General features: G+C 42.9%; 1 protein-coding gene across 1 annotated transcript in view; it reads left to right on the top strand.

Annotated features, from left to right (window-relative positions):
* SMARCAD1 (SNF2 related chromatin remodeling ATPase with DExD box 1) overlaps positions 1 to 22,083 on the top strand; it is a 261,584-nt gene that overhangs the window by 1,708 nt on the left and 237,793 nt on the right. Inside the window, exon 2 of the mRNA XM_082268551.1 lies at positions 19,873 to 20,020. Within this exon, the coding sequence (XP_082124677.1) occupies positions 19,903 to 20,020 (118 nt within the window). The 5' untranslated portion in view covers positions 19,873 to 19,902. The remainder of the gene's footprint in view (positions 1 to 19,872; positions 20,021 to 22,083) is intronic.

Genomic DNA, 22,083 nt, shown 5'->3' on the forward strand with positions numbered 1-22,083 from the left:
AATTTCTTGTCCAGCGCTGCCATCTCAGGTGTGGGTAGCTGAAGCCATCACGTCTTCTTCGTTGTTCTCTCCGTCCCAGAATGCACCTGCACCGGTCCCGCTCGTCAGTTCCGGGGCAGGCGCGTCATCCCTGCACATCTTCTGGGCATGCCCAGAAGCGTTTTAGCAGGAAATGACGCGCCTGCACCGGAACTCACAGGCGCATTGACTCCATGGAGTGATTACGTTCAGCTCCCAGGAGTCAACGCAAGCAGGAAGTGACGGCGCGGGCCGCAGAGGGAGGAAGTAGAAGGAAGGTGAGTATACTTTCTTCAAAAACGAGGTAAGTAAAGGGAAAAAAAAATCGAGACTAACCATTTGTTTTATAGGGCATTTAAAGCAAGCGGATGGCACAAAGTCATTTTTGAGGCTGGAACTCCGCTTTAAGGCTTACCTATAGATGCTATAAATATCTCCTAAACTTGCACCGTTTAGGAGATATTTACAGTGCATGCAGCCGATGACGTCATCGGCGCATGCGCTCTGAAGGAACGGCCACCCGTGCCGTTCCTTCAGAGCCCAGTGCCGTGAATGGCAGCTCGCATGCACGGGAGTGATGTAATCGCGCCTCCGGCCAATCAGATGGCCGGAGGACGCGATCCAGGAAGCAGGACGGCCGGACATGTCGGCTGTCCTGTTGGTACTGCAGGGGCTTTGTTTTTAGGTAAGTACTTCATAATGAGCTAGTATGTGATGCATACTAGCTTATTATGCCTTTGTTTTTACAGGTTTTTTTTTTTCACATTTTTTTTTCAGCGGCTTTACTTCCTCTTTAATTGCAACCCTCCACACTTGAGAGGGCTACACAATAGTGGCAAATTTATGCTTAATAGGAGTGCCATTATGTTAAGTTAGTACATTTAAAATGAATAAGCGCTTAACATCTCAGCACCCCAACATTTTGGTTGTGCTGCATTTTTGCATGCTAAAAGTAGTGGAAATAAAAAATAAGCCCCATCAGTGTCAATGGTTGCAATCAAGGCGCCCCCCCCCCAGTGTTGGTGTCAGTGGACGCAATAATAACCCTAGCATTGGTGGCAGTGGATGCATGTTTAACCTCCAGCATTGGGGTAGGTGGATGTGATAATGGTGTCCAGCAACGGTATCGGCAAATCAGATAAGGGTGCCTAGCGTTGTTGTCAGCGGATGTGATAAGGGTGCCCAGCGTTGGTGTCAGCGGATGTGATAAGGGTGCCCAGCGTTGGTGTCAGCGGATGTGATAAGGGTGCCCAGCGTTGGTGTCAGCGGATGTGATGAGGGTGCCCAGCGTTGGTGTCAGCGGATGTGTTGAGGGTGCCCAGCGTTGGTGTCAGCGGATGTGATAAGGGTGCCCAGCGTTGGTGTCAGCGGATGTGATGAGGGTGCCCAGCGTTGGTGTCAGCGGATGTGATGAGGGTGCCCAGCGTTGGTGTCAGCGGATGTGATGAGGGTGCCCAGCGTTGGTGTCAGCGGATGTGATGAGGGTGCCCAGCGTTGGTGTCAGCGGATGTGATGAGGGTGCCCAGCGTTGGTGTCAGCGGATGTGATGAGGGTGCCCAGCGTTGGTGTCAGCGGATGTGATGAGGGTGCCCAGCGTTGGTGTCAGCGGATGTGATAAGGGTGCCCAGCGTTGGCATCGGGGGACGCGGCGATGGTGCCCAGCGCTGATAAGCCCCCCCCCCCCCTTTGGTGATCACTAGGCAGTGCTATTTACACCCACCAACTAGAGCTGCACGATTCTGGATAAAATGAGAATCACGATTTTTTTGCTTAGAATAAAGATCACGATTCTTGCCGTAACATCATCTTTTACATTTATACAAAAAAATTGGACTAACTTTACTGTTATGTTTTATTATTAAATTCATTAAAGTGTTTGTTTTTCCCCAAAATTTGTTTAAAAGACTTCTGCGCAAATACCGTGTGACATAAAAGATAGCAATGATTGCCATTTTATTTTCTAGGGTCTCTGCTAAAAAAAATATATATAATGTTTGGGGGTTCGAAGTAATTTTCTAGCAAAAAATACAGATTTTGACTTGTAAGCAACAAGTGTCAGAAAAAGGCTAAGTTGGTTAAACTGCCCTCACAGAGGAAGTTCATTCCTTTGATCTAATAGAATGAAAAGATACTTTGTAAAACATTGTTTATAGTTATCTAGATACAAAACAAAACATTTTTATATATTAAAAGCTAAGGTCAGAGCATATTAGCCCTTAACAGCCCATTCACCCTGATCCGACTTGGACCGCGACTTGGTCAGCCTGACAAGTCACGGTCCGTCGCGTCCCATAGTGTAGTACAGGAACGGTTCTAATAGGAGCGACACAAGTCAGTCTGTACTAGGTGGGAGGGCTTACTGAGGGGTCTGCACTGGGAGGGGTGCTTACTAAGGGGTCTGTACTAGGTTGGAGGGCTTACTGAGGGGTCTGTACTAGTGTACTGGGAGGGGGGCTTACTAAGTGGTCTGTACAGTACAGACCACTTAGTAAGCCCCCCTTCCAGTGCAGACCCCTCAGTAAGCCCTCCCACCCAGTACAGACCACTTAGTAAGCCCCCCCTCCCAGTGCAGACCCCTCAGTAAGCCCTTCCACCCAGTACAGACCCCTTAGTAAGCCCCCCTCCCAGTGCAGACCCCTCAGTAAGCCCTGTACTAGGTGGGAGGGCTTACTGAGGGGTCTGCACTGGGAGGGGGGCTTACTAAGGGGTCTGTACTGGGTGGGAGGGCTTACTGGGGTGTCTGTACTGGGAGGGGGGGGCTTACTAAGGGGTCTGTACTGGGAGGGGGGGCTTACTGAGGGGTCTGTACTAGTGTACTGGGAGGGGGGCTTACTAAGTGGTCTGTACAGTACAGACCACTTAGTAAGCCCCCCTTCCAGTACAGACCCCTCAGTAAGCCCTCCCACCTAGTACAGACCCCTTAGTAAGCCCCCCCTCCCAGTGCAGACCCCTCAGTAAGCCCTCCCACCCAGTACATACTGTACTAGGTGGGAGGGCTTACTGAGGGGTCTGCACTGGGAGGGGGGCTTACTAAGTGGTCTGTACTGGGTGGGAGGGCTTACTGAGGGGTCTGTACTGGGAGGGGGGTTTAGTAAGTGGTCTGTACTAGGTGGGAGGGCTTACTGAGGGGTCTGCACTGGGAGGGGGGCTTACTAAGTGGTCTGTACTGGGTGGGAGGGCTTACTGAGGGGTCTGTACTGGGAGGGGGGTTTAGTAAGTGGTCTGTACTAGGTGGGAGGGCTTACTGAGGGGTCTGTACTGGGAGGGGGGGCTTAGTAAGTGGTATGTACTAGGTGGGAGGGCTTACTGAGGGGTCTGTACTGGGAGGGGGGGGCTTAGTAAGTGGTCTGTACTGGGTGGGAGGGCTTACTGTGGGGGTCTGTACTGGGAGGGGGGCTTACTGAGGGGTCTGTAGTGGGAGGGGGGCTTACTGAGGGGTCTGTATTAATTACAGGATTAATTAGCTAATCAAAAAAACACGAAATTAAGCAAAAAAACAAAACATTCAAATAATCGTTAGATTAGTCGACTAATCGTAAAAATAATCGATAGATTAGTCGACAGACAAATTAATCGTTAGTTGCAGCCCTATACTAGTTCATTATGAAGTACTTACCTAAAAACAAAGCCCCTGATTGGCCGGAGGCGCGATTACATCACTCCAGCGCATGCGAGCCGCCGTTCACGACACTGGGCTCATTATGAATTACTTACCTTAGAACGAAGCCCCGACACGGACCCCCGGACACCGCTGTGGGAGCTGACATGATCCCTCAGCGTCTCTTCTGGGTTCGGCGGCTCCGGCGCTGTTATTGGCCGGAGCCGCGATGAAGTCACTCCCGCACATGCGTGTGGGAGTCATTTTCTGACAAGCTCCCGGCAATGAAAGCTGAAGGTCCGCCGGACCTTCAGAGCGCATGCGCCGCTCGCGTGAGTGGCTGCATGCAGTGCAAATATCTCCTAAACCGTGCCGGTTTAGGAGATATTAATTGTAACTACAGGTAAGCCTTATTATAGGCTTACCTGTAGTTAAAAGTGGAAAAAAGCGGGATACTACCGCTTTAAGCTTTGATAATAAAACATGGAAGCTTGGCCTAAATTTATGAAGAAATTCGATTTTTTTGAATTTTTTTGTATTGAATAGATTTTATAGCTGAAATTTTTTTTCAGAATTGTCTTTTTTTTTTAATAGCGCAAAAAAAATAAACAGAGGTGATCAAAAGAGCTTGGTTTGTGGTGGTGGTGGGGGGGGGGGGGGTTATACATTTTTTTTTTTTTTTTTTTTTTTTTGGGATACAGTCCGTGCAATTGTCAGTTAAAATAACGCAGTGCTGTATTGTAAAAAATGGCCTGGTCTAGATGGGGGGATACATTTTCTGGAGGTCAAGTGGTTAAAAAAAGGTACATTTTAATAAAAAAAAAAAACTTTATGTAGAGAAGGGAACTTTGCTTACAGGGTGAAGGGTGAAGATCAGCTTTAAAACCCAATATTTCATATTCCTAAAATATTTCTGCTGTAGCATGTACTTGACTGAAATTGTATCCTGTTCACTTTGTATTGTTCCTTTGTGTGAAATCCGCGGTGTTCCTGCTAGTTCCTCTCCTTTCCTATCCAAAACTGACCACACTAGGCATGGGAGCACTGATTGGTCGATTCTCTAGCTGTGCTGAGAACTGAGCCCACTCCCCTCTAATGATTAAGCTTTTCCTGACACACCGCATTCTTGCACAGCCAGTCACTGGGAAAACCAGTGTGCTGCTTCTCCCCTAGCTCTGAGTTAATTATGCAGCTGAGGACAGAGGGTATGTGATCAATTATAATAAAGGGGGGGGGGTATTTTTTTTTTATATCTATATATACTCAAATATTTGTTGTTCGCAAATATTTTATCACACTTGTCGACTGCCCTATAACAGTTTTACTGCGACATGGCTGCCGCTCTGTGCAGAATCACACATATATTAATCTCTCACAAAAGTGAGTACACCCTTCACATTTTTGTAAATACAGGCATACCCCACTTTTAAGTACACAATGGGACCAGAGCATGTATGTAAAAAGAAAATGTACTTAAAGTGAAGCAATACTTTTTTTCCTTAATGCATGTAAATACACTAGCTCCATAGGAAATCTTGGTCAGCTTGGCATGGCACTGCTCCCAAACCATAAGTGACAAGGACACCAAGCTTGGGGAGCATGTTAAGGTGATCCAGGACTATGACATGGTAGATTACCTAGGCAAGCTGGCCAGCCACAAATAGGATATGTTGTAGTCCTGGGTCCCCTCTCGGTGCTCCCTAAGTTTGATATCCCTGTCACTTATGGTTTGGGAGCAGTACCATGTCAAGCTGACAAAGATTTCCCAAACCTGGAGTAGTGCCATGCCAAGCTGACCAGGCTGTGTCCGTACTTGCGAGTGTACGTAAAGTGAGTGTAATTAAAGCGGAGTTCCGGGCACAAAATCAATATTTTTTTTTTGTGCCCGTCCGTTAGTTCAGCATAACCTGAAAAGGAATTGGATAGTTAGGTTTTTTTTTAAAAAAACTCACCTTGTAATTGACGATCGTAAATACTCACCTCAGGGTACTTCCTCCCTCAGCGCCGCGGCTCCGCTGTCACTTCCTGCGCTGCGATGATTCCTGGGAGCTAAACGTCATCGCTCTCCGGAATCAATGCGACGGCACCGGCCCCGCTCGTCACTTCCGGGCGACGCCACATTCCCCTGCTAAACAGCTTCTGGGCATGCCCAGAAGCTGTTTAGGAATGCGGCGCCGCACCGGAAGTGACGAGAGGGGCCGTTGCAGGCGCATTCTGGGACAAGAAGATGTGGAAGAAGACACAGAAGAGGACCGCGCCGGCTTCAGCTGCCCACGAGAGATGGAAACGCTGTGGAAGAAATTTTATAAGTAAGTATTTCTTCTAAAAGGTAAGTGCGAACCGGGACAGATCAGAGGCTAGCCATTGTGGAATGTGCTAGCCCTGACTGTCCCGGGGGTATGTTCATTGAAAAATGACATCTGTGCCCGGAACTCCGCTTTAAAACGGGGTATGCCTGTATTTTATTGTATCTTTTCATGTCACAACACTGAAGAAATTAAACTTTGCTACAATGTATAGTAGTGAGTGTACAGCTTGTATAACAGTGTAAATTTGCTGTCCCCTCAAAATAACGCAACACACAGCCATTAATGTCTAAACCACTGGCAACAAAAGTGAGTACACCCCTACGTGAAAAATGTCCAAATTGGGCCCAGTCAGCCATTTTCTCTCCCCGTTGTCATGTGACTCTTCAGTGTTACAAGGTCTCAGGTGTGAATTGGGAGCAGGTATGTTAAATTTGGTGTTATCGCTCTCACTCTCTCATGCTGGTCACTGGAAGTTCAACATGGTACCTCATGGCAAAGAGCTCTCTGAGGATCTGAAGAAAATAATTGTTGCTCTACGAAAAGATGCTGCATTGCTGCAGAGGTTGAAGGGGTGGGGGGGTCAGCCTGTCAGTGCTCAGACCATACGCCGCACACTGCATCAAATTGGTCTGTATGGCTGTCGTCCCAGAAGGAAGCCTCTTCTAAAAATGATGCACAAGAAAGCCGCAAACAGTTTGCTGAAGACAAGCAGACTAAGGACATGGATTTCTGGAACCATGTCCTGTAGTCTGATGAGACTAGGCTTGTGACGGTATCAGATTTTCATGCTGCGATTAATTGATTAAGGTTTTGCCACGGTATACGGTATTATCACGGTATTCTATTATTAAATTTAAATTATTAAATTTCCACCTCACTTCAATTTCATTGCTGAATTTAGGGGCTTTGGTTCACTTATGCACATTATTATATAGTCAGTCAGTACAGACTCTGTGAACCAGGCCTAAAATAGGTCATCAAGCAGTGTCTGGCCTAACTGGTGATAACTGGTCCTGGCGCTCGGCTCCGATCCGATGGCCTGGTCATTAAGAGGGCAAATCCTTGTGGTCAAGAAGTGGTTAAACCTGAAGGAGGTGTTGTTTATAAATTACTTTACTATTGCTTTAGGCCTGGTTCACATGTATGCGGGTTGGTGGTTCACATGTATGCTGGTTGGCGGCCCACATTTGCACAGGCATAGCAGCCCATTGATTTGAACGGGCTGCTATGCCCTCATTTTCCGCAGAAAAAAGGTGCATGCAGCATTTTTTTAAAATTCAGTGGCCTTGAAATCCATCCTGCTTTTGCACCATGCGACTAACCTGCAGTTCCTGCTCTGGCAAGCTTTCTGCGTTTTTTGTATAAGTGGGCACGGCATTTAAAAACAGTTTGCGTGTGCAGCAATGGCAGGTAAGTCGCATGGTGCAAAAGAAGGATGGATTCTTGGCCTAAGGACCAGGCCTAAAGCAATAGTAAAGTCATTAATTGGTTAAACCTGCAGGAGGAGCGGTTTTTATCTATTAATGACTTTACTATTGCTTTAGGCCTGGTTCACATGTATGCGGGTTGGGGGCCCACATTTGCACAGGCATAGCAGCCCATTGATGTGAATGGGCTTGAGCTGCTATGCCTGCGTTTTCAGCTGAAAAAAGGTGCATGCAGAATTTAAAAAAATGCAGTGGCCATGAAAAATGCAGAAAGCTTGCCAGAGCAGGAACTGCAGGTTAGTCGCATGGTGCAAAAGCCCAGACGAAGTCTATTGAGACGAAACGTTGGCGACTCCAGACGCAACGTCCACACGCCCCCTGGAAATTAGCCGGCCTTCATCATCCTTTGCTACTTGGGATTGTTCGCGGGACGCCGCACCTCCATCCCCTGTCTAGCGATTTGATAAAGCTATTTTATTCTTGAGAAAATGTGAGTAAAATTTTTTTTAATAAAGTGGAATATTATTTCTAAAACGGGATTACGCTATGGGCTTCGCTTTCTTTTCTTTCCACACATTCATTTATGCTGGAGAAAAATATTGAGGAGTATGAACCCTATATTGATCTGCTACATGCTTCTTAAGAGGTGGTCTACTTGCATCGATTAAGCATCCCTTTAACATCAGATCTTCAGCGACCTTGATTAACAGCTGGGAGAGGCTGACTCATTAAGTTGAGCAGCCAAGGAAATCTGGTAAGCTGCTTAATATATCCCATCACCGAGGTGTCCCCTTCCTTCACATACCCTGGGTGTCACGGGTCGAATCACTTCTTGCAATATTGTACACGTGGATTTATGATCTCATTCTATATCATTTATATTGGGACTTATTCATTTGGACACTTTTTCTCTTCGTTATACACATCATTGTGATTAGTAGTTTTTTCCATTCATTTGGACACTATTTATCATTTTTGTGATCATCAATACTCTTAGCGCTACACTTTTATGTTTTATTGTTAATTTGAGTCACTGTTAGTTGATTTTGTGTTGGCTGCTGATATATATTTATCAACTTTTTATTAATTATTTATCATATTAGCGCGGAAATTTTTTTATTTTTTATATATTAATTGCGTTTGAAAGACTGCTGCGCAAATACAGTGTGACATAAAATATTACAACAATCGCCATTTTTTTTCTGTAGGGTCTCTGCTAAAAAAAATATATAAAATGTTTGGGGGTTCTAAGTACTTTTCTAGCAAAAAAAAAACTGATTTTAACTAACAAGTGTCAGAAAAAGGTCCAGTCTTTAAGAGGTTAAACTTCCTTTCTCCCTGGCAGAGGGAAGGAAAAGATACAATGTAAAACATTTTTGTTTATAGTTACTGGGAGAGCTGTGTGAGGCTCCGTTCACATGTAGGCGTTTTGGGGCGTTTTTGGGGCGTTTTTCTGCTCTAGGATCAGCTCTCAAAACGCCCAACAAGACAAATCCTATTCATTTCAATGGCCCCTGTTCACATCTGAGCGTTTTGACGCTGTATACAAAACGCCCAACACTCAAAAAAGTACATGAGCTTCTTTTTGGTCAGATTACAGGCGTTTTCCATTGATCTCTATTCAATCTAAAAACGCCTGCACAAAAATCGCGGTAAAAATCGCGGTAAAATCGTGGTAAAAAACGCCGCAAAAATCGCGGTAAAAAACGCGCGAAAAACGCTACGCTCAGGTGTGAATGTAGCCTGAGTAAATGAGTCATCCAGCTCACTGAAATGTATCGATTCACAAGTCAGACCCAGGAGCAGAGAAACTCGGTATTTTAAAAATGCCACAATAACAATCACAGAAGTCTGTGATAACGCCCGGAGGAGGGCGAAACGCGTCGACGCAATTCCGGTCTACGCCATAGCGATACGTCACTTCCGGTGCGGTGGAACGCACGCCGCAACCACGGGGCGTTCTAGCGGCATCAGCTATTAGGAAGGACGAGATCTATTTCATTATATGCCTTATCAAGAGCTACGAAATGTGAGTTTGTTTTCAACATTTGCACAATAAATACTCGTTTATCGGATTTACACTATGTGAGCATCCTTTTTCTCCAATACATGTATCGGGGTATTTACATCTGTGGAGACACATTTGGCTTGGAGGAGTCTGAAAGTCGGTTCCTTACTAGGACAAAAGCTTTGTCGATCTCTATAGCTATATAGCATAGGGGTCATCGTTGTCCGGTAAGTGAACACCCAAAGGGGGAGGACAGGCACTTGCTCACTGCACTGGAAAAGATTGCATGATTGTGCACCTTTCTTCCTGGCACTCCAGCACTGTTGTGGGACCCATCTGTGGGACTGTTAACATCTTTTCCATCTATTGAGATCTAATAAGAACTAATTTATTTGGACTGGCATTTTATCATATCTTTATTTTATTATATTTTTATATATTGCTTATGTTCTTATGGTTTCTACACTTCAGCCTCCTTTGCACATATTTGCACGGTGCACTTTATGAGCTTTGTTTTTAGTAGAACCCTAATCATTTTGTATATGATTCACTATTGGTTTGCGCTGTGATATTGTTCTTGCATTTGTGAATTTTGGGAATCCATTATTTATGAACAGCTGCATCCTAGAATCTCATCGCCAATATTAATATTTTAGTTTCACTAGTAATCTTTGCGCTGTATTTGCACTGCACTTTAAACACATTTGGTACTACCACTTTGAACAGCTGCATTGAAGTTCACAAACAATTTAGTTATTTAATATATACATTTTTTCCTGAGCGCGGTACACACCTATCTTCACAATATATAAATTGAAATGCATAAAATACTAGCTCTTTTATCTAGTGTGATAAATAATGTATAAAATAGATTAAAAGCAAACAGCCAGTTATCATATGCAAAATCATTTAAAATGGTGAAGTGCTAGCGACACAAAAGTTTACTGTGCAATAAAAAAATATATATATGTTGTGATAAAAAAATGTATATAGGTATAAAATAAACAACCAATAATCATATACAAAATCACTGTAGATTATAAGGTGCTAGTGACACAAATGTGTACTGTGCAAGGCACAATTATAAAGTGCTGAAAAGGGCAGTAAATTGCCAATCAAGTGCTTGATAATAACTTATTATAGAAATTAAGGTATAAAACATATGAATACAAGATGGTGAAAAATTAAATTAATTTTTGGCAAAAATTATAATTAGTATTCAGATAAGTGCTTATAAAGTGCTCCAATAGTGGACTGTGATCCAAACAGTTCATGCAAGATAGTGGGGGGTAGTATTGCTTGGATATCAGGTGACTACCAATAAGGATGGTAATCATTGCCTCTTACCAGATACAGGAAGGTCACACAGACCCCAAAAGCCTGTGATCCTTTTTCCCTTGGGTGGATCAGACCATAGGCACACCTCCTCTCTCCACTTGGATATTTGTATGGTTTTCAACAAAGTATTATGCTCCTTCTCCTCACTCCTCCATTAATTTACCTCACGTAGGTATATATTAAGCCCATATGCACGGAGACAGATAAGAAGCTGAAAATAGTGTAATACTGTAACTTTATTTTTAAATTGAATCAGTCATAAAAAATGGCTGCTTACTATTAGTTGTGCCCACCTGGCACAGGGCAATATGCATTGGTTGCTATGGGTAGCAGGATCGGGGGGGGACAGGATCTGCAGTCTCCTGATAATCTCCTTCCTGGTTTACCCCTGTAGCGTGCAGCAGTCTGGCGTGCATCCCAGCATGCGTTCCAATGCAATCGGAGGTGACTCTCCTCTCAACTTCCGGGTTTAGCAGAGACCACAATTCATTTAGCTTATGCTAGTGTCATCAGGCGGTGACAAAGACAGTGTCTTGCCTACAGTCAAGCATGGTGGTGGGAGTGTCATGGTCTAGGGCTGCATGAGTGCTGCCGGCATTGGGGAGCTACAGTTCATTGAGGGAACCATGAATGCCAACATTTACTGTGACATACTAAAGCAGAGCATGATCCCCTCCCTTCCGAGACTGGGCCGCAGGGCAGTATTCCAACAACTCAACCACTGTCTTGCTAAAGAAGCTGAGGGTAAAGGTGATGGACTGGCCAAGTATGTCTCCAGACCGAAACCCTATTGAACATCTGTGGGGTATCCTCAAACGGAAGGTGAAGGAGCGCAAAGTCTCTAACATCCACCAGCCCTGTGATGTCATCATGGAGGAGTTGAAGAGGACTCCAGTGGCAACCTGTGAAGCTCTGGTGAACTCCATTCCCAAGAGGGTTAAGGCAGTGCTGGCAAATAATGGTGGCCACACAAAACATTGACACTTTGGGCCCAATTTGGACTTTTTGACTTAGGGGTGTACTCACTTTTGCTGCCAGTGTTTTAGACATTAATGGCTGTGTGTTGAGTTATTTTGAGAGGACAGCGAATTTACACTGTTATACAAGCTGTACACTCATTACTTTACATTGTAGCAAAGTGTCATTTCTTTAGTGTTGTCATATGAAAAGGTATAATAAAATATTTACAAATACTGATCAAATATTTGGGGTCACTTAGAAATGTCCTTCTTTTTGAAAGAAAAGCACTGTTTTTTTTTTTTTTTTTTTTTTTTTTTTTCAATGAAGAGGACACTAAATTAATCGGAAATACAGTCTAGACATTGCTAGTGTGGTAAATGACTATTCTAGGTGGAAACGGCTGTTTTTTAATGGAATATCTACTTGGGTGTACAGAGGGCCATTTCCAGCAACCATCACCCCTGTGTTCTAATGGTACATTGTGTTAGCTAATAGTGTTTAAAAGGCTAATTGATAATTACAAAACCTTTGTGCAATTAATGTTAGCACAGCTGAAAACTGTTGTGCTGATTAGAGAAGCTGTAAAACTGGGCTTCCTTTGAGCTAGTTGAGTATCTGGAGCATCAGCATTTGTGGGTTCGTATATACTCACAAAATGGCCAGAAAAAGAGAACTTTCTTCTGAAACTTGACAGTCTATTCTTGTTTTGAGAAATGGAGGCTTTTCCATGCGAGAAATTGCCAAGACACTTAAGATTTCCTACAACCGTGTGTATTACTCTCTTCAGAGAACAGCACAAACCGGCTTGAACCAGAATAGAAAGAAGTGGGAGGCTCTGGTGCACAACTAAGCAAGAGGACAAGTACATTAGTCTCTAGTTTGAGAAATAGACGCCTCTCAAGTCCTCAACTGGCAGCTTCACTAAATTGCACTCGCAAATCGCCAGTCTCAATGTCCACAGTGAAGAGGCGACTCCGGGATGCTGGCCTTCTAGGCAGAGTGGCAAAGAAAAAGCCATATCTGAGAGTCGCCAATAAAAGGAAAAGATTAGGATGGGCAAAAGAACACAGACATTGGACAGAGGAAGATTGGAAAAAAGTGTTCTGGACAGACAAATCTAAGTTTGAGGTGTTTGGATCATACAGAAGAACATTTGTGAGACGCAGAACAAGCAAGCAGATGCTGGAGGAGTGCCTGACGCCATCTGTCAAGCATGGTGGCGGTAATGTGATGGTCTGGGGCTTATATGGTGCTGGTAAAGTGGGAGATTTGTACAAGGTAAAAGGGATTTTGAATAAGGAAGGCTATCGCTCCATTTTGCAACGCCATGCCATACCCTGTGGACAGCGCTTGATTGGAGCAAATTTCCTCCTTCAACAGGACAATGACCCAAAGCACACCTGCAAACTATGCAAGAACTATTTAGGGAAGAAGCAGTCAGCTGGTATTCTGTCTGTAATGGAGTAGCCAGTCACCAGATCTCAACCCTATTGAGCTGTTATGGGAGCAGCTTGACCGTATGGTACGTAAGAAGTGCCCAACAAGCCAATCCAACTTGTGGGAGGTGCTTCAGGAAGCGTGGGGGGAAATTTCTTTAGATTACCTCAACAAATTGACAGCTAGAAAGCCAAAGGTCTGCAAGGCTGTAATTGCTGCAAATAGATAATTCTTTGAAAGCAAAGTTTGAAGGACAAAATTATTATTGCAAATAAAAATCATATCTAACCTCGTCAATGTCTTGACTATATTTTGTTAAAGCGTAAAAGCGTAAAGTGTAAAACAGGAAATTGCCTGGGTGACCCCAAACTTTTGAGTGTGTGTGTGTATCTATATATATATATATATATATATATATATATATATATATATATATATATATACACACACACAGCTGCATATATACACACACACACAGCTGCAAGAAAAAGTATGTGAACCCTTTGCAATGATATGGATTTTGCACAAATTGGTCATAAAATGTGATCTGACCATCATCCAAGTCACAACAATAGACAATCGCAGTCTGCTTAACCACTTAAGCCCCGGAAGATCTGGCTGCTCAAGGACCAGGCCCCTTTTTTCAACTTGGCACTGCGTGACTTTAAATGTACGTCCCCTTTTTTTTTTTCTCCCACAAACAGAGCTTTCTTATGGTGGTATTTGATCACCTCTGTTTTTTTTTTTTTTTTTTTTGCGATAATTATAAAAAAAGAGCGAAAATTTTGAGAAAAAAATGACATTTTCAACTTTGTCTTTTAAAAAATATCCAATATACTCAATTTATGTCATATATTTTGGCCAAAATGCATTTAGCTACATGTCTTCGACAAAAAAAATCTCAATGAGCGTATTTTTTATTGGTTTGCGCAAAAGTTATAGCGTCTACAAACTATGGTGTAAATACTGGAATTTATGCAGCTTTTACTTTGACTGCCTATCTCATTTCATGAAGTGCTAAAATGGCAGGGCAGTGGCAAAATATAAACTATTCCATGGACTCACCATGCCTCTCAGCTAATAGCATGGAGTGTCTGCTTTGCAAAATGGGGTCATTTTTTTTGGGGGGGGGGGGGTTTGCCCTATCTTGAAATTTCAGGGGCTCTGAAACTGTGACAGGTAGTGCGGAAGTAAAATGCACAATTTTGGCCATTAGAAAACCTGAAGGAGGTGATTGGTTTTCGGGGTCCTATACACAGCTAGGCTCCCAAAAAGTCTCACACATGTGGTATCCCTTGTACTCAGGAGAAGCAGCAGAATGTATTTTGGGGTGTCATTTCACATATACCCATGACATGCGTGAGCAATATATCATTAAGTGAGAGAATCCCCTCCCACTGCTTGTAAAAGCAGTCTAGCGGGAAATTACCCGCTAGGATTGCTTTTACATGTAAGCCGACCACTGGCTGTAAAAAAAACATACCAAGATGATGCCTAAATCGGCAGGCATCATCCTGGTATAACCACTCCAAGTCCAGCAACGTACCAGTACATTGCTGATCCTTGTTTGGCATATAGTGTAGGTTTTTTTTTTTTTTTTTTTTTTCCATGCAGCCTGTGGGCTGAAAGGGAAAAAAAGAGAACCTAACAAATCTCTGCAGGAAAATTGTGTAGTATACACACACACACCATTAACCGCCCAAACATCCAAACCCACTTCTTAATGGCGGGTACATATGACAATATTCCACGTATACCTAAAGGTATTTTAACTGCAGTGGTGAAATCAACCTACCACAGCGCTGCCATCAGAGGTATCCATATATAGTTGAAGAACCTGAGACAACTGTTTTTGGCTTTTTTATTTTATATTTTTTTGTTTTTTTGTCAACTGCAACTTTCCAGGTTAGGGTCTCTCAAAATGTCGATAGCCATCGAACATCTTTTGAGACCCTGTGTTAGTGTGCTCTACACTGTGTCGTGCTGTACCCTACACTAAAACTCTACTAGTGTGTGTGGTAGCGACGGAAACAGTCCCAGATGCAGAGACCAGGTTGGTCGGGACAATAATAGCAGGTGTCACGCCTAAATCCGCGCCTGCTACAGACACAACATCTTCTTTGGGAAGGGGTACTCGGGAGGACTTGTGGAAAGTGCCTCTCATGCAGGCAGCTCACTGCATCTGGAAGGGGAAGTTGGGCAGGAACACCTCCTGGGTACAGGTAGGCATTGATGATCCCTTCCTTTGAATTCTCGGAAGGATCCGGTTCGTCCTGATGCTCTGTATATTACAAAAGCGTTCAGAATAGCCAACTTTTTTGGTCCGCAGCAGAATCGGATCGCATGGTGGTTCACACCAGTGCGAGACGATTCTGTGCGAACTTTCAGATCGCACTGCGATATGCGATCTGATCTGGGGGTGTCGTTAACTTTTAATTGACACCCCAGCGTATCGCATATGGCAGTGTGAACTGCCAGGGGTGCGGATGCGATGCGGGAACACTGGATATTCGCAGCGTTCCCGCATCGCAGAAATGTGAACCGGCACTTAGAGTGTCAAGTCTCTACTGGTGGTTTTGCACAGAGCAGCCCGGATCCTCCTATTCTCGGGTCCCTCGTTCCTGCTCCTAGCCCCTCCCTCCTATCGAGTGCCCCCACAGCAAACAGCTTGCTATGGGGGAACCTGAGCCGAGCTGCAGCTCCATGTGTCCGTCCAGACACTAAGCTGCTGTTCGGCCCCGCCCCTCTTTCCTTATTGGCTCACTGACTTTGACAGCTGCGGGAACCAATGGCGCCGCGGCTGTATCTCAGCCAATCAGGAGGAAGAGTCCCAGGAGGGCGGATGGACTCATGGACAGAGAAGGGGCACAGGCAAGTAATAGGGGGTGCTGAGTGGGCTGCTACACACAGAAGGCTTTTTATCTTAATTCATAGAATGCATGAAGATAAAAAAACCTTCCTTACTTTACAACTCCTTTTTAAAAGCAATAAAAAAAAAAAAAAAGAAATGCAGTTGGGCGAAAACTACGTCTGACGTCGCTCTGGTCCTCCAAGGGCATAGAGTCAAGAGGGGGCCATCTTGCCTCACTGAAATTTCTGCCGAGCACTACAGAGGGCCGGCTTCTGTAAGTGGGGGGAAAATGACCGGAAAGCGGCAGGAGAGGGGTGGGCACCTCTTCCGCCACCCATAAAAGTGATACCGTGGCGAATCTGCCTCTGGGACCATTTTGATATGAAAGAGGACCGCCGGCCATGTAGAAAAATACCGGGATTATGGTAGCTATCTTCTGCCATAACTCTGGTATTAAACGTCAAATTAGCGAGCTAAATGCACGGTGGGCGGTCCGGAAGTGGTTAAAAGTTCGCAGCTACAGTATTTGTAGCTGCTGATCTTTTTTAATCCTTTTTTTTTTTTTTACTGGCTGGAACTGTTTTAACAGTCCATAAAATCCAAGATAGTTTCAGTTAACGTGAATTAGGCATCCACTGTAAGTGAAGACAGAAGTGGTGTCCTTTCCACCAACATATACACTATATTGTCAAAAGTATTGGGACACCTTTCCACGCACATGGAACTTTAATGGAATCCCAGTCTTAGTCCGTAGGGATTCAATATTGAGTTGGCCCACCCTTTGCAGCTATAACAGCTTCAACTCTTCTGGGAAGGCTGTCCACAAGGATTAGGAGTGTGTCTACAGAAATGTTTGACCATTCTTCCGGAAGTTCGTTTGTGAAGTCAGGTACTTGCTCAACCATGGTTTTTTTTTTTTTTTTTTTTTGGACCTTGCTTTGTGCACTGGTCCAAATCATTTGGTGGAGCAGGGATTATGGTGTGGGGTTGTTCTTCCAGGGGTTGGGCTTGGCCTCTTAGTTCTAGTGAAGGGAACTCTTAAGGTGTCAGCATACCAAGACATTCTGTTCCAACATGACTGCACACCAGTGCACAAACAAGGACATGGATGAGGTAGTTTGGTGTGGAGGAACTTGACTGGCCTGCACAGAGTCCTGACCTCAACCCAATAGAACACCTTTGGGATGAATTGGAGCGGGGACTGTTAGCCAGGCCTTCTCGTCCACATCAGTGCCTAACTTGACAAATGTGCTTCTGTAAGAACGGTTAAACATTACCATACACAGACACAGCTAAACCTTGTGGACCGCCTTCCAAGATTTGAAATATAAAATATATGCATTTTTTTCCCCTCAGAAAAAGCTTTTGGTGGTATTTAACCACCACTGCATTTTTATTTTTTGCACTTTAAACAAAAGAAGATTGTTTTGGTATTTACTTTCTGCTATAAAACACATCCAATAAAAATCTAATTTCGTCATAAATTTAGGCCAATATGTATTCTGCCACATGTTTTTGGTAAAACAAAAATCCCAATAAGCATATATTGTTTACACAAACTTTCTAGCGTCTATAAACAATGGTATATATTTATGGAATTTTTTTTTTCTAATCCTAGTATTGGTGGCGATCAGTGACCTATAGAGGCATTGTGATATTGCAGCAAACAATCGGACACTAACTGACACTTGGCGGGAACCAGTGACGCTAATACAGTGATCAGTGCAATGACACTGCTTGGGAAAGGGTTAAACATCTAGGGCTGTTTAGGATGTTCCTATCCCAGGATAAACTTTTGTCCCCACATGCTCTTGCCTGGGCCCTGGCACAGTCTACCATTCCTGTTAGTGCATGTGTGGGCTTTTCAGGATCGGGCATGTCTTGCTCAGATTTGCAAGGCCTGCCACCTTTTTCTCCAAAAAAAATACACCAACTTGTAATGGTGCTGTATTTTCATGAAATCGTTACTACCTCCTTGTAATGTCTTCCTTGATCTCCTGAGCCTCTCCCTTTCATTTTTTTGGAATGAGCAGTGCAAGTTAGTTGTTGTCATGTTCACTGCTCTATGCACACTACATGTACCATAATCCATGTCAGACATGAGAAAAAGAGGGTGGCTACATTATACATACAGTAGGACCATGTAGAACGAATGCAGTCACCCTCTAACAGCAAGTTAGATCACAGCAGCAAAAAAGGAATTTGGAGATAGGGTGGAGCCTGAGAGTAATAGAAGGTACTTTTTTGAGTTGGCAGTATTAAACCGAAAATCAAACACTTATTTTTATAGCCGCTTTCTTTTTCTTGGGTGTGATGGCTGCATTCATATTTTTTTTTTTTTTTTCCATGCTTACCCTCCTTTATTTTCAGCCAGTAAGTCTAGTGTGTTTCAACAGAAAAAGTGCAAATCCATCAGAGTATTGAGACAAACTGTTTACCACTGATGGGAGTGCTCACAATGATCAATTTTTATTCATGTAAAACCTTTATCCCAAAAGAAGATAAACTGTTGCTTTAACTGCTGTATATCTAAATGTGCTAGTACATCTAACACTCTCCTCCCGCAAACATGACAATACTGGAGTCCAAAGGTGCCCTTGTGTCTGCAAGCCATGTCTGATCGTTATTGTAGTTTAACCACTTACTGACTGCCTACTGTACATTTACTGCAGGTTGGCGGCATGGGCAGGCTGGATGACGTACATGTATGTCGTCCAGCCTGGGGTGCCCAGTGCAATGTTCCTGCAACTGCTGTGTCTTTCTGGACACATTGGATTGCGGCACCCGATACCCGGACACTTTGAGAGACCCGGGGATCATGTGATCGCTATGTGATTACAATGTCAACAAAGCTATTATAAATGTCATTCATAACTCCGTTTCCTTTACAGTGATGCTGAGATTGGCACACAGCTATCGCATGGTACCTGGGCCAATCACAGTACTCTGTAGCCAATCACATATCACTAGTAATCACAGCTGTTATGAATGTAACCCTTTCATGACAGTTCAAAACATTGCTGTTACAGTGATCACCATTTAAACCGCAATCAAAGTTTAAAAAAAAAATCCCTCATCACCCCGCTCCCCCCCCCCAGAGTGGTACAGTGTTACTATGGCAACACTGAACTACTCTGATGAAAGTATGTAAAAAAAAAAAAATAATAATTTAACTTCCGATCACCAGTCAGGGTCCCTGATCACCGCCATACCAGTCATCTGACTCTACTGCACTGGTGACTATAGATAGAGATATATATATATATATATATATATATATATATATATATATATATATATATATATATATATATATATATATATATATATATATATATATATATATATATATATAATCTTATATAATTACAACTTAAAAATACTTGCTATGCTTCTTACGAATACCTCAGATCCTGCTATTTTAAGTGCCTCAGGAAATGGATAGAAGAGATAGGCCATCAGTACATCAGGATTGATCAAATTTTAAATATATATAACATTCATACAAACCAATTATTTTTCCCCTTTTGGGATTCATTTTTACCAAAGACATTTAGCAGATTTCATTTTGGACTAAATTTATGAAGAAATTTTATTTTTATTGGATATGGTTTATAACCGAAAGTAGAAATGAAAAATAGACAATTTCTGTCTTTTTTTTTTTTTTATATATATATATAAAGTTGGTGATCAACTACCACCAGAAAAGCTCTATTTGTAGGAAAAAAAAATTATCTAAATTTCATTTGGGCACAGTGTTGCATGACCGTGCAAATGCCAGTTAAAGTAGTGCAGTACCGAATAGCAAAAAAAAATGACCTAGTCAAGAAGGGGGGGTAAAACCTTCCGGAGCTCAAGTGGTTCAAGAGGCTTTTCCTTTGTATTTTAAAGTTTGATTTATGTGTTTTTTTATTTTCTGTTTCCAGATTATTTTGTGGTGAAGAAGGTAGAAAGAAATGAGCTTGTTTAATCTTGACCGCTTCCGCTTTGATAAGAAGGGGGACCCAGCTTCCATTGACAAGGAAGGGACAAGCAGACCTGGAACTCCAAAAAATGAATTTGATGAAAAACCTAGTAAGCGGTTTATGTATTTCTTTTTTTTCTTTCTTTGTTCAGTGTGGTGCACTTGCATAGTAAATCTGAAAATCTTTGCTTAAGAATTCTATTGTCACTTTTACTCATTCATCAGCATTGTAAAAATAATACAAACAATGGGCATATTTGACAGTCCAATATAACTAACTTACTTGAAAAATCTCCTTTGATGTTGTTAGTGCTATCTGTTTGCTGGCCATTTCTTTCCACAACTTCCTGGATTCCCTCCATACTTTGCAGCTTCTCCTCCGTTTTTACTTTCAAATTCTCAGGACTATGTATCCCATTGGTATCTTGCTGCCTACAAGCACTGATTCTTTTACTGACTCCACCTCCTGAAACTCCCTTTCTTACCACCTTTAGTTTTAAAGGCAGCCTCTGTGAATTCTGTGCCAGGACATTGCCTATTCACATGGCATAGTGGGAATGAATATATATTACATTTGGACCATAGATGCTCTTTAAATCAATCAATGAACCCGACAATCTGTATAACAAAAATTCAAACAGAAAAATATCCAGTGATTCCAAATGCTGTATATTGTCGCAGTGCTGAACAGTTCATGAATCTTCCATAAACCGCTTCTGATTATTACACTTCACCATGTGACAGCACTCCCCGCCACCACAAGCAGCTCACCTTGGAGGATACTGCGCAGAGGGATTCAATCCCTCTGAAGCCACGCCCGTGGTGAAGTTGTTGGAGTAGGAATTGATCACATGATCATGGTTGGAAGGTATCATCCAGTTATGATCCTTGGTGCACAGGAGTTGTTTATGGAAGATTCATGAACTGTCAGCACCGTGACAATATACAGCATTTGGAATCGCTGTACATGTGGATGTTTTTTTGTTTGAATTTTTGTTATATATATATATATAATCGTTTTGTCTTTTATATGGTGCAGCGCTGAATTAATTTATTTTATCTGTACATTCAAGTGTATGTGGAGCACTAGTTGGATTTCAGCAGCAGCAGGAAATGCATATTTGTATTTTATTATTTATTTTACTTTTTAAGGTTGTGCAGGAGAGTCCCCCTTTTTTTTTTTTTTTTCCATTTTGTCACTTCTGGGTTCACAGCTATCATTTCCTAGATACAGATGGGGCAGCAGTAAACTGAGCACAATCTGTCCTTGATTAGCTGCAGGGAGACAATGGGGGATCTAAAAGATCCCTGATCGCTTCATATGGAGGACTTGTCATCTGTCCATGCTATTACATAGAGGGTTAGTTACCATTCTACCCTAAATAAGCATTAAAGGTAAAGAAAAAACATTTTTAAAAAAATCTACAACAGGAAAAGAGACAATAATAAACAGAAGATTAAGGAATCTTTCCAATAAAATCTGTCAGTAGAGGTAGCCCTTCCACACTAATCAAAAACTGGTTAAAAAATAAATAAAAAAAAAAAATAAAAAAAAAATATTGGGCTATAGATGGACTTTAAAACAGAACGGGCACAATTTTTTTTTCACTTTCTATTTGCAAAAAGATACCTTTGCTCCAGTGCACTAAATGTCCATAATGCTGCACAGCTCCCACTGTACTTTTGGCCCGCTCTGAATACGAGAACTGCGATCTCAAATGTGGAAGTATTAGATTGATCTGTCCGCCCCTCTCTTGGCTACACACGTACCTGTAATAAATATTAAGTGCATGTGTGTATTATATGTATGTGCACTATTTTACCAAAGGTATTGCGGCGTCTGTCTTTACACGCACATTAACTTTACTGGCATCCCAGTCTTCGTCCGTAGGGTTCAATATTAGGTTGGCCCACCCTTTGCAGCTATGACCACTTAAATTCTTCTGGGAAGGCTGTCCACCATGTTTAGGAGAGCATCTATGGGAATGTTTGACCATTCTTGAAGAAGCGCATTTGTAAGGACAGGCAGTGATGTGGATGAGAAGGCTTGGCTCGCATTTTTCGCTTGAATTCATCCCAGAGGTTTTCTTTTGGGTTGAGGTCAGGACTCTGTGCAGGCCAGTCAAGCTTCTCCACCCCAAACTCACTCATTCATGTCTTTATGGACCTTGCT

This window comes from Pelophylax lessonae, assembly GCF_965119305.1.
Source record: "Pelophylax lessonae genome assembly, chromosome: 1".
Classification (NCBI taxonomy): domain Eukaryota; kingdom Metazoa; phylum Chordata; class Amphibia; order Anura; family Ranidae; genus Pelophylax; species Pelophylax lessonae.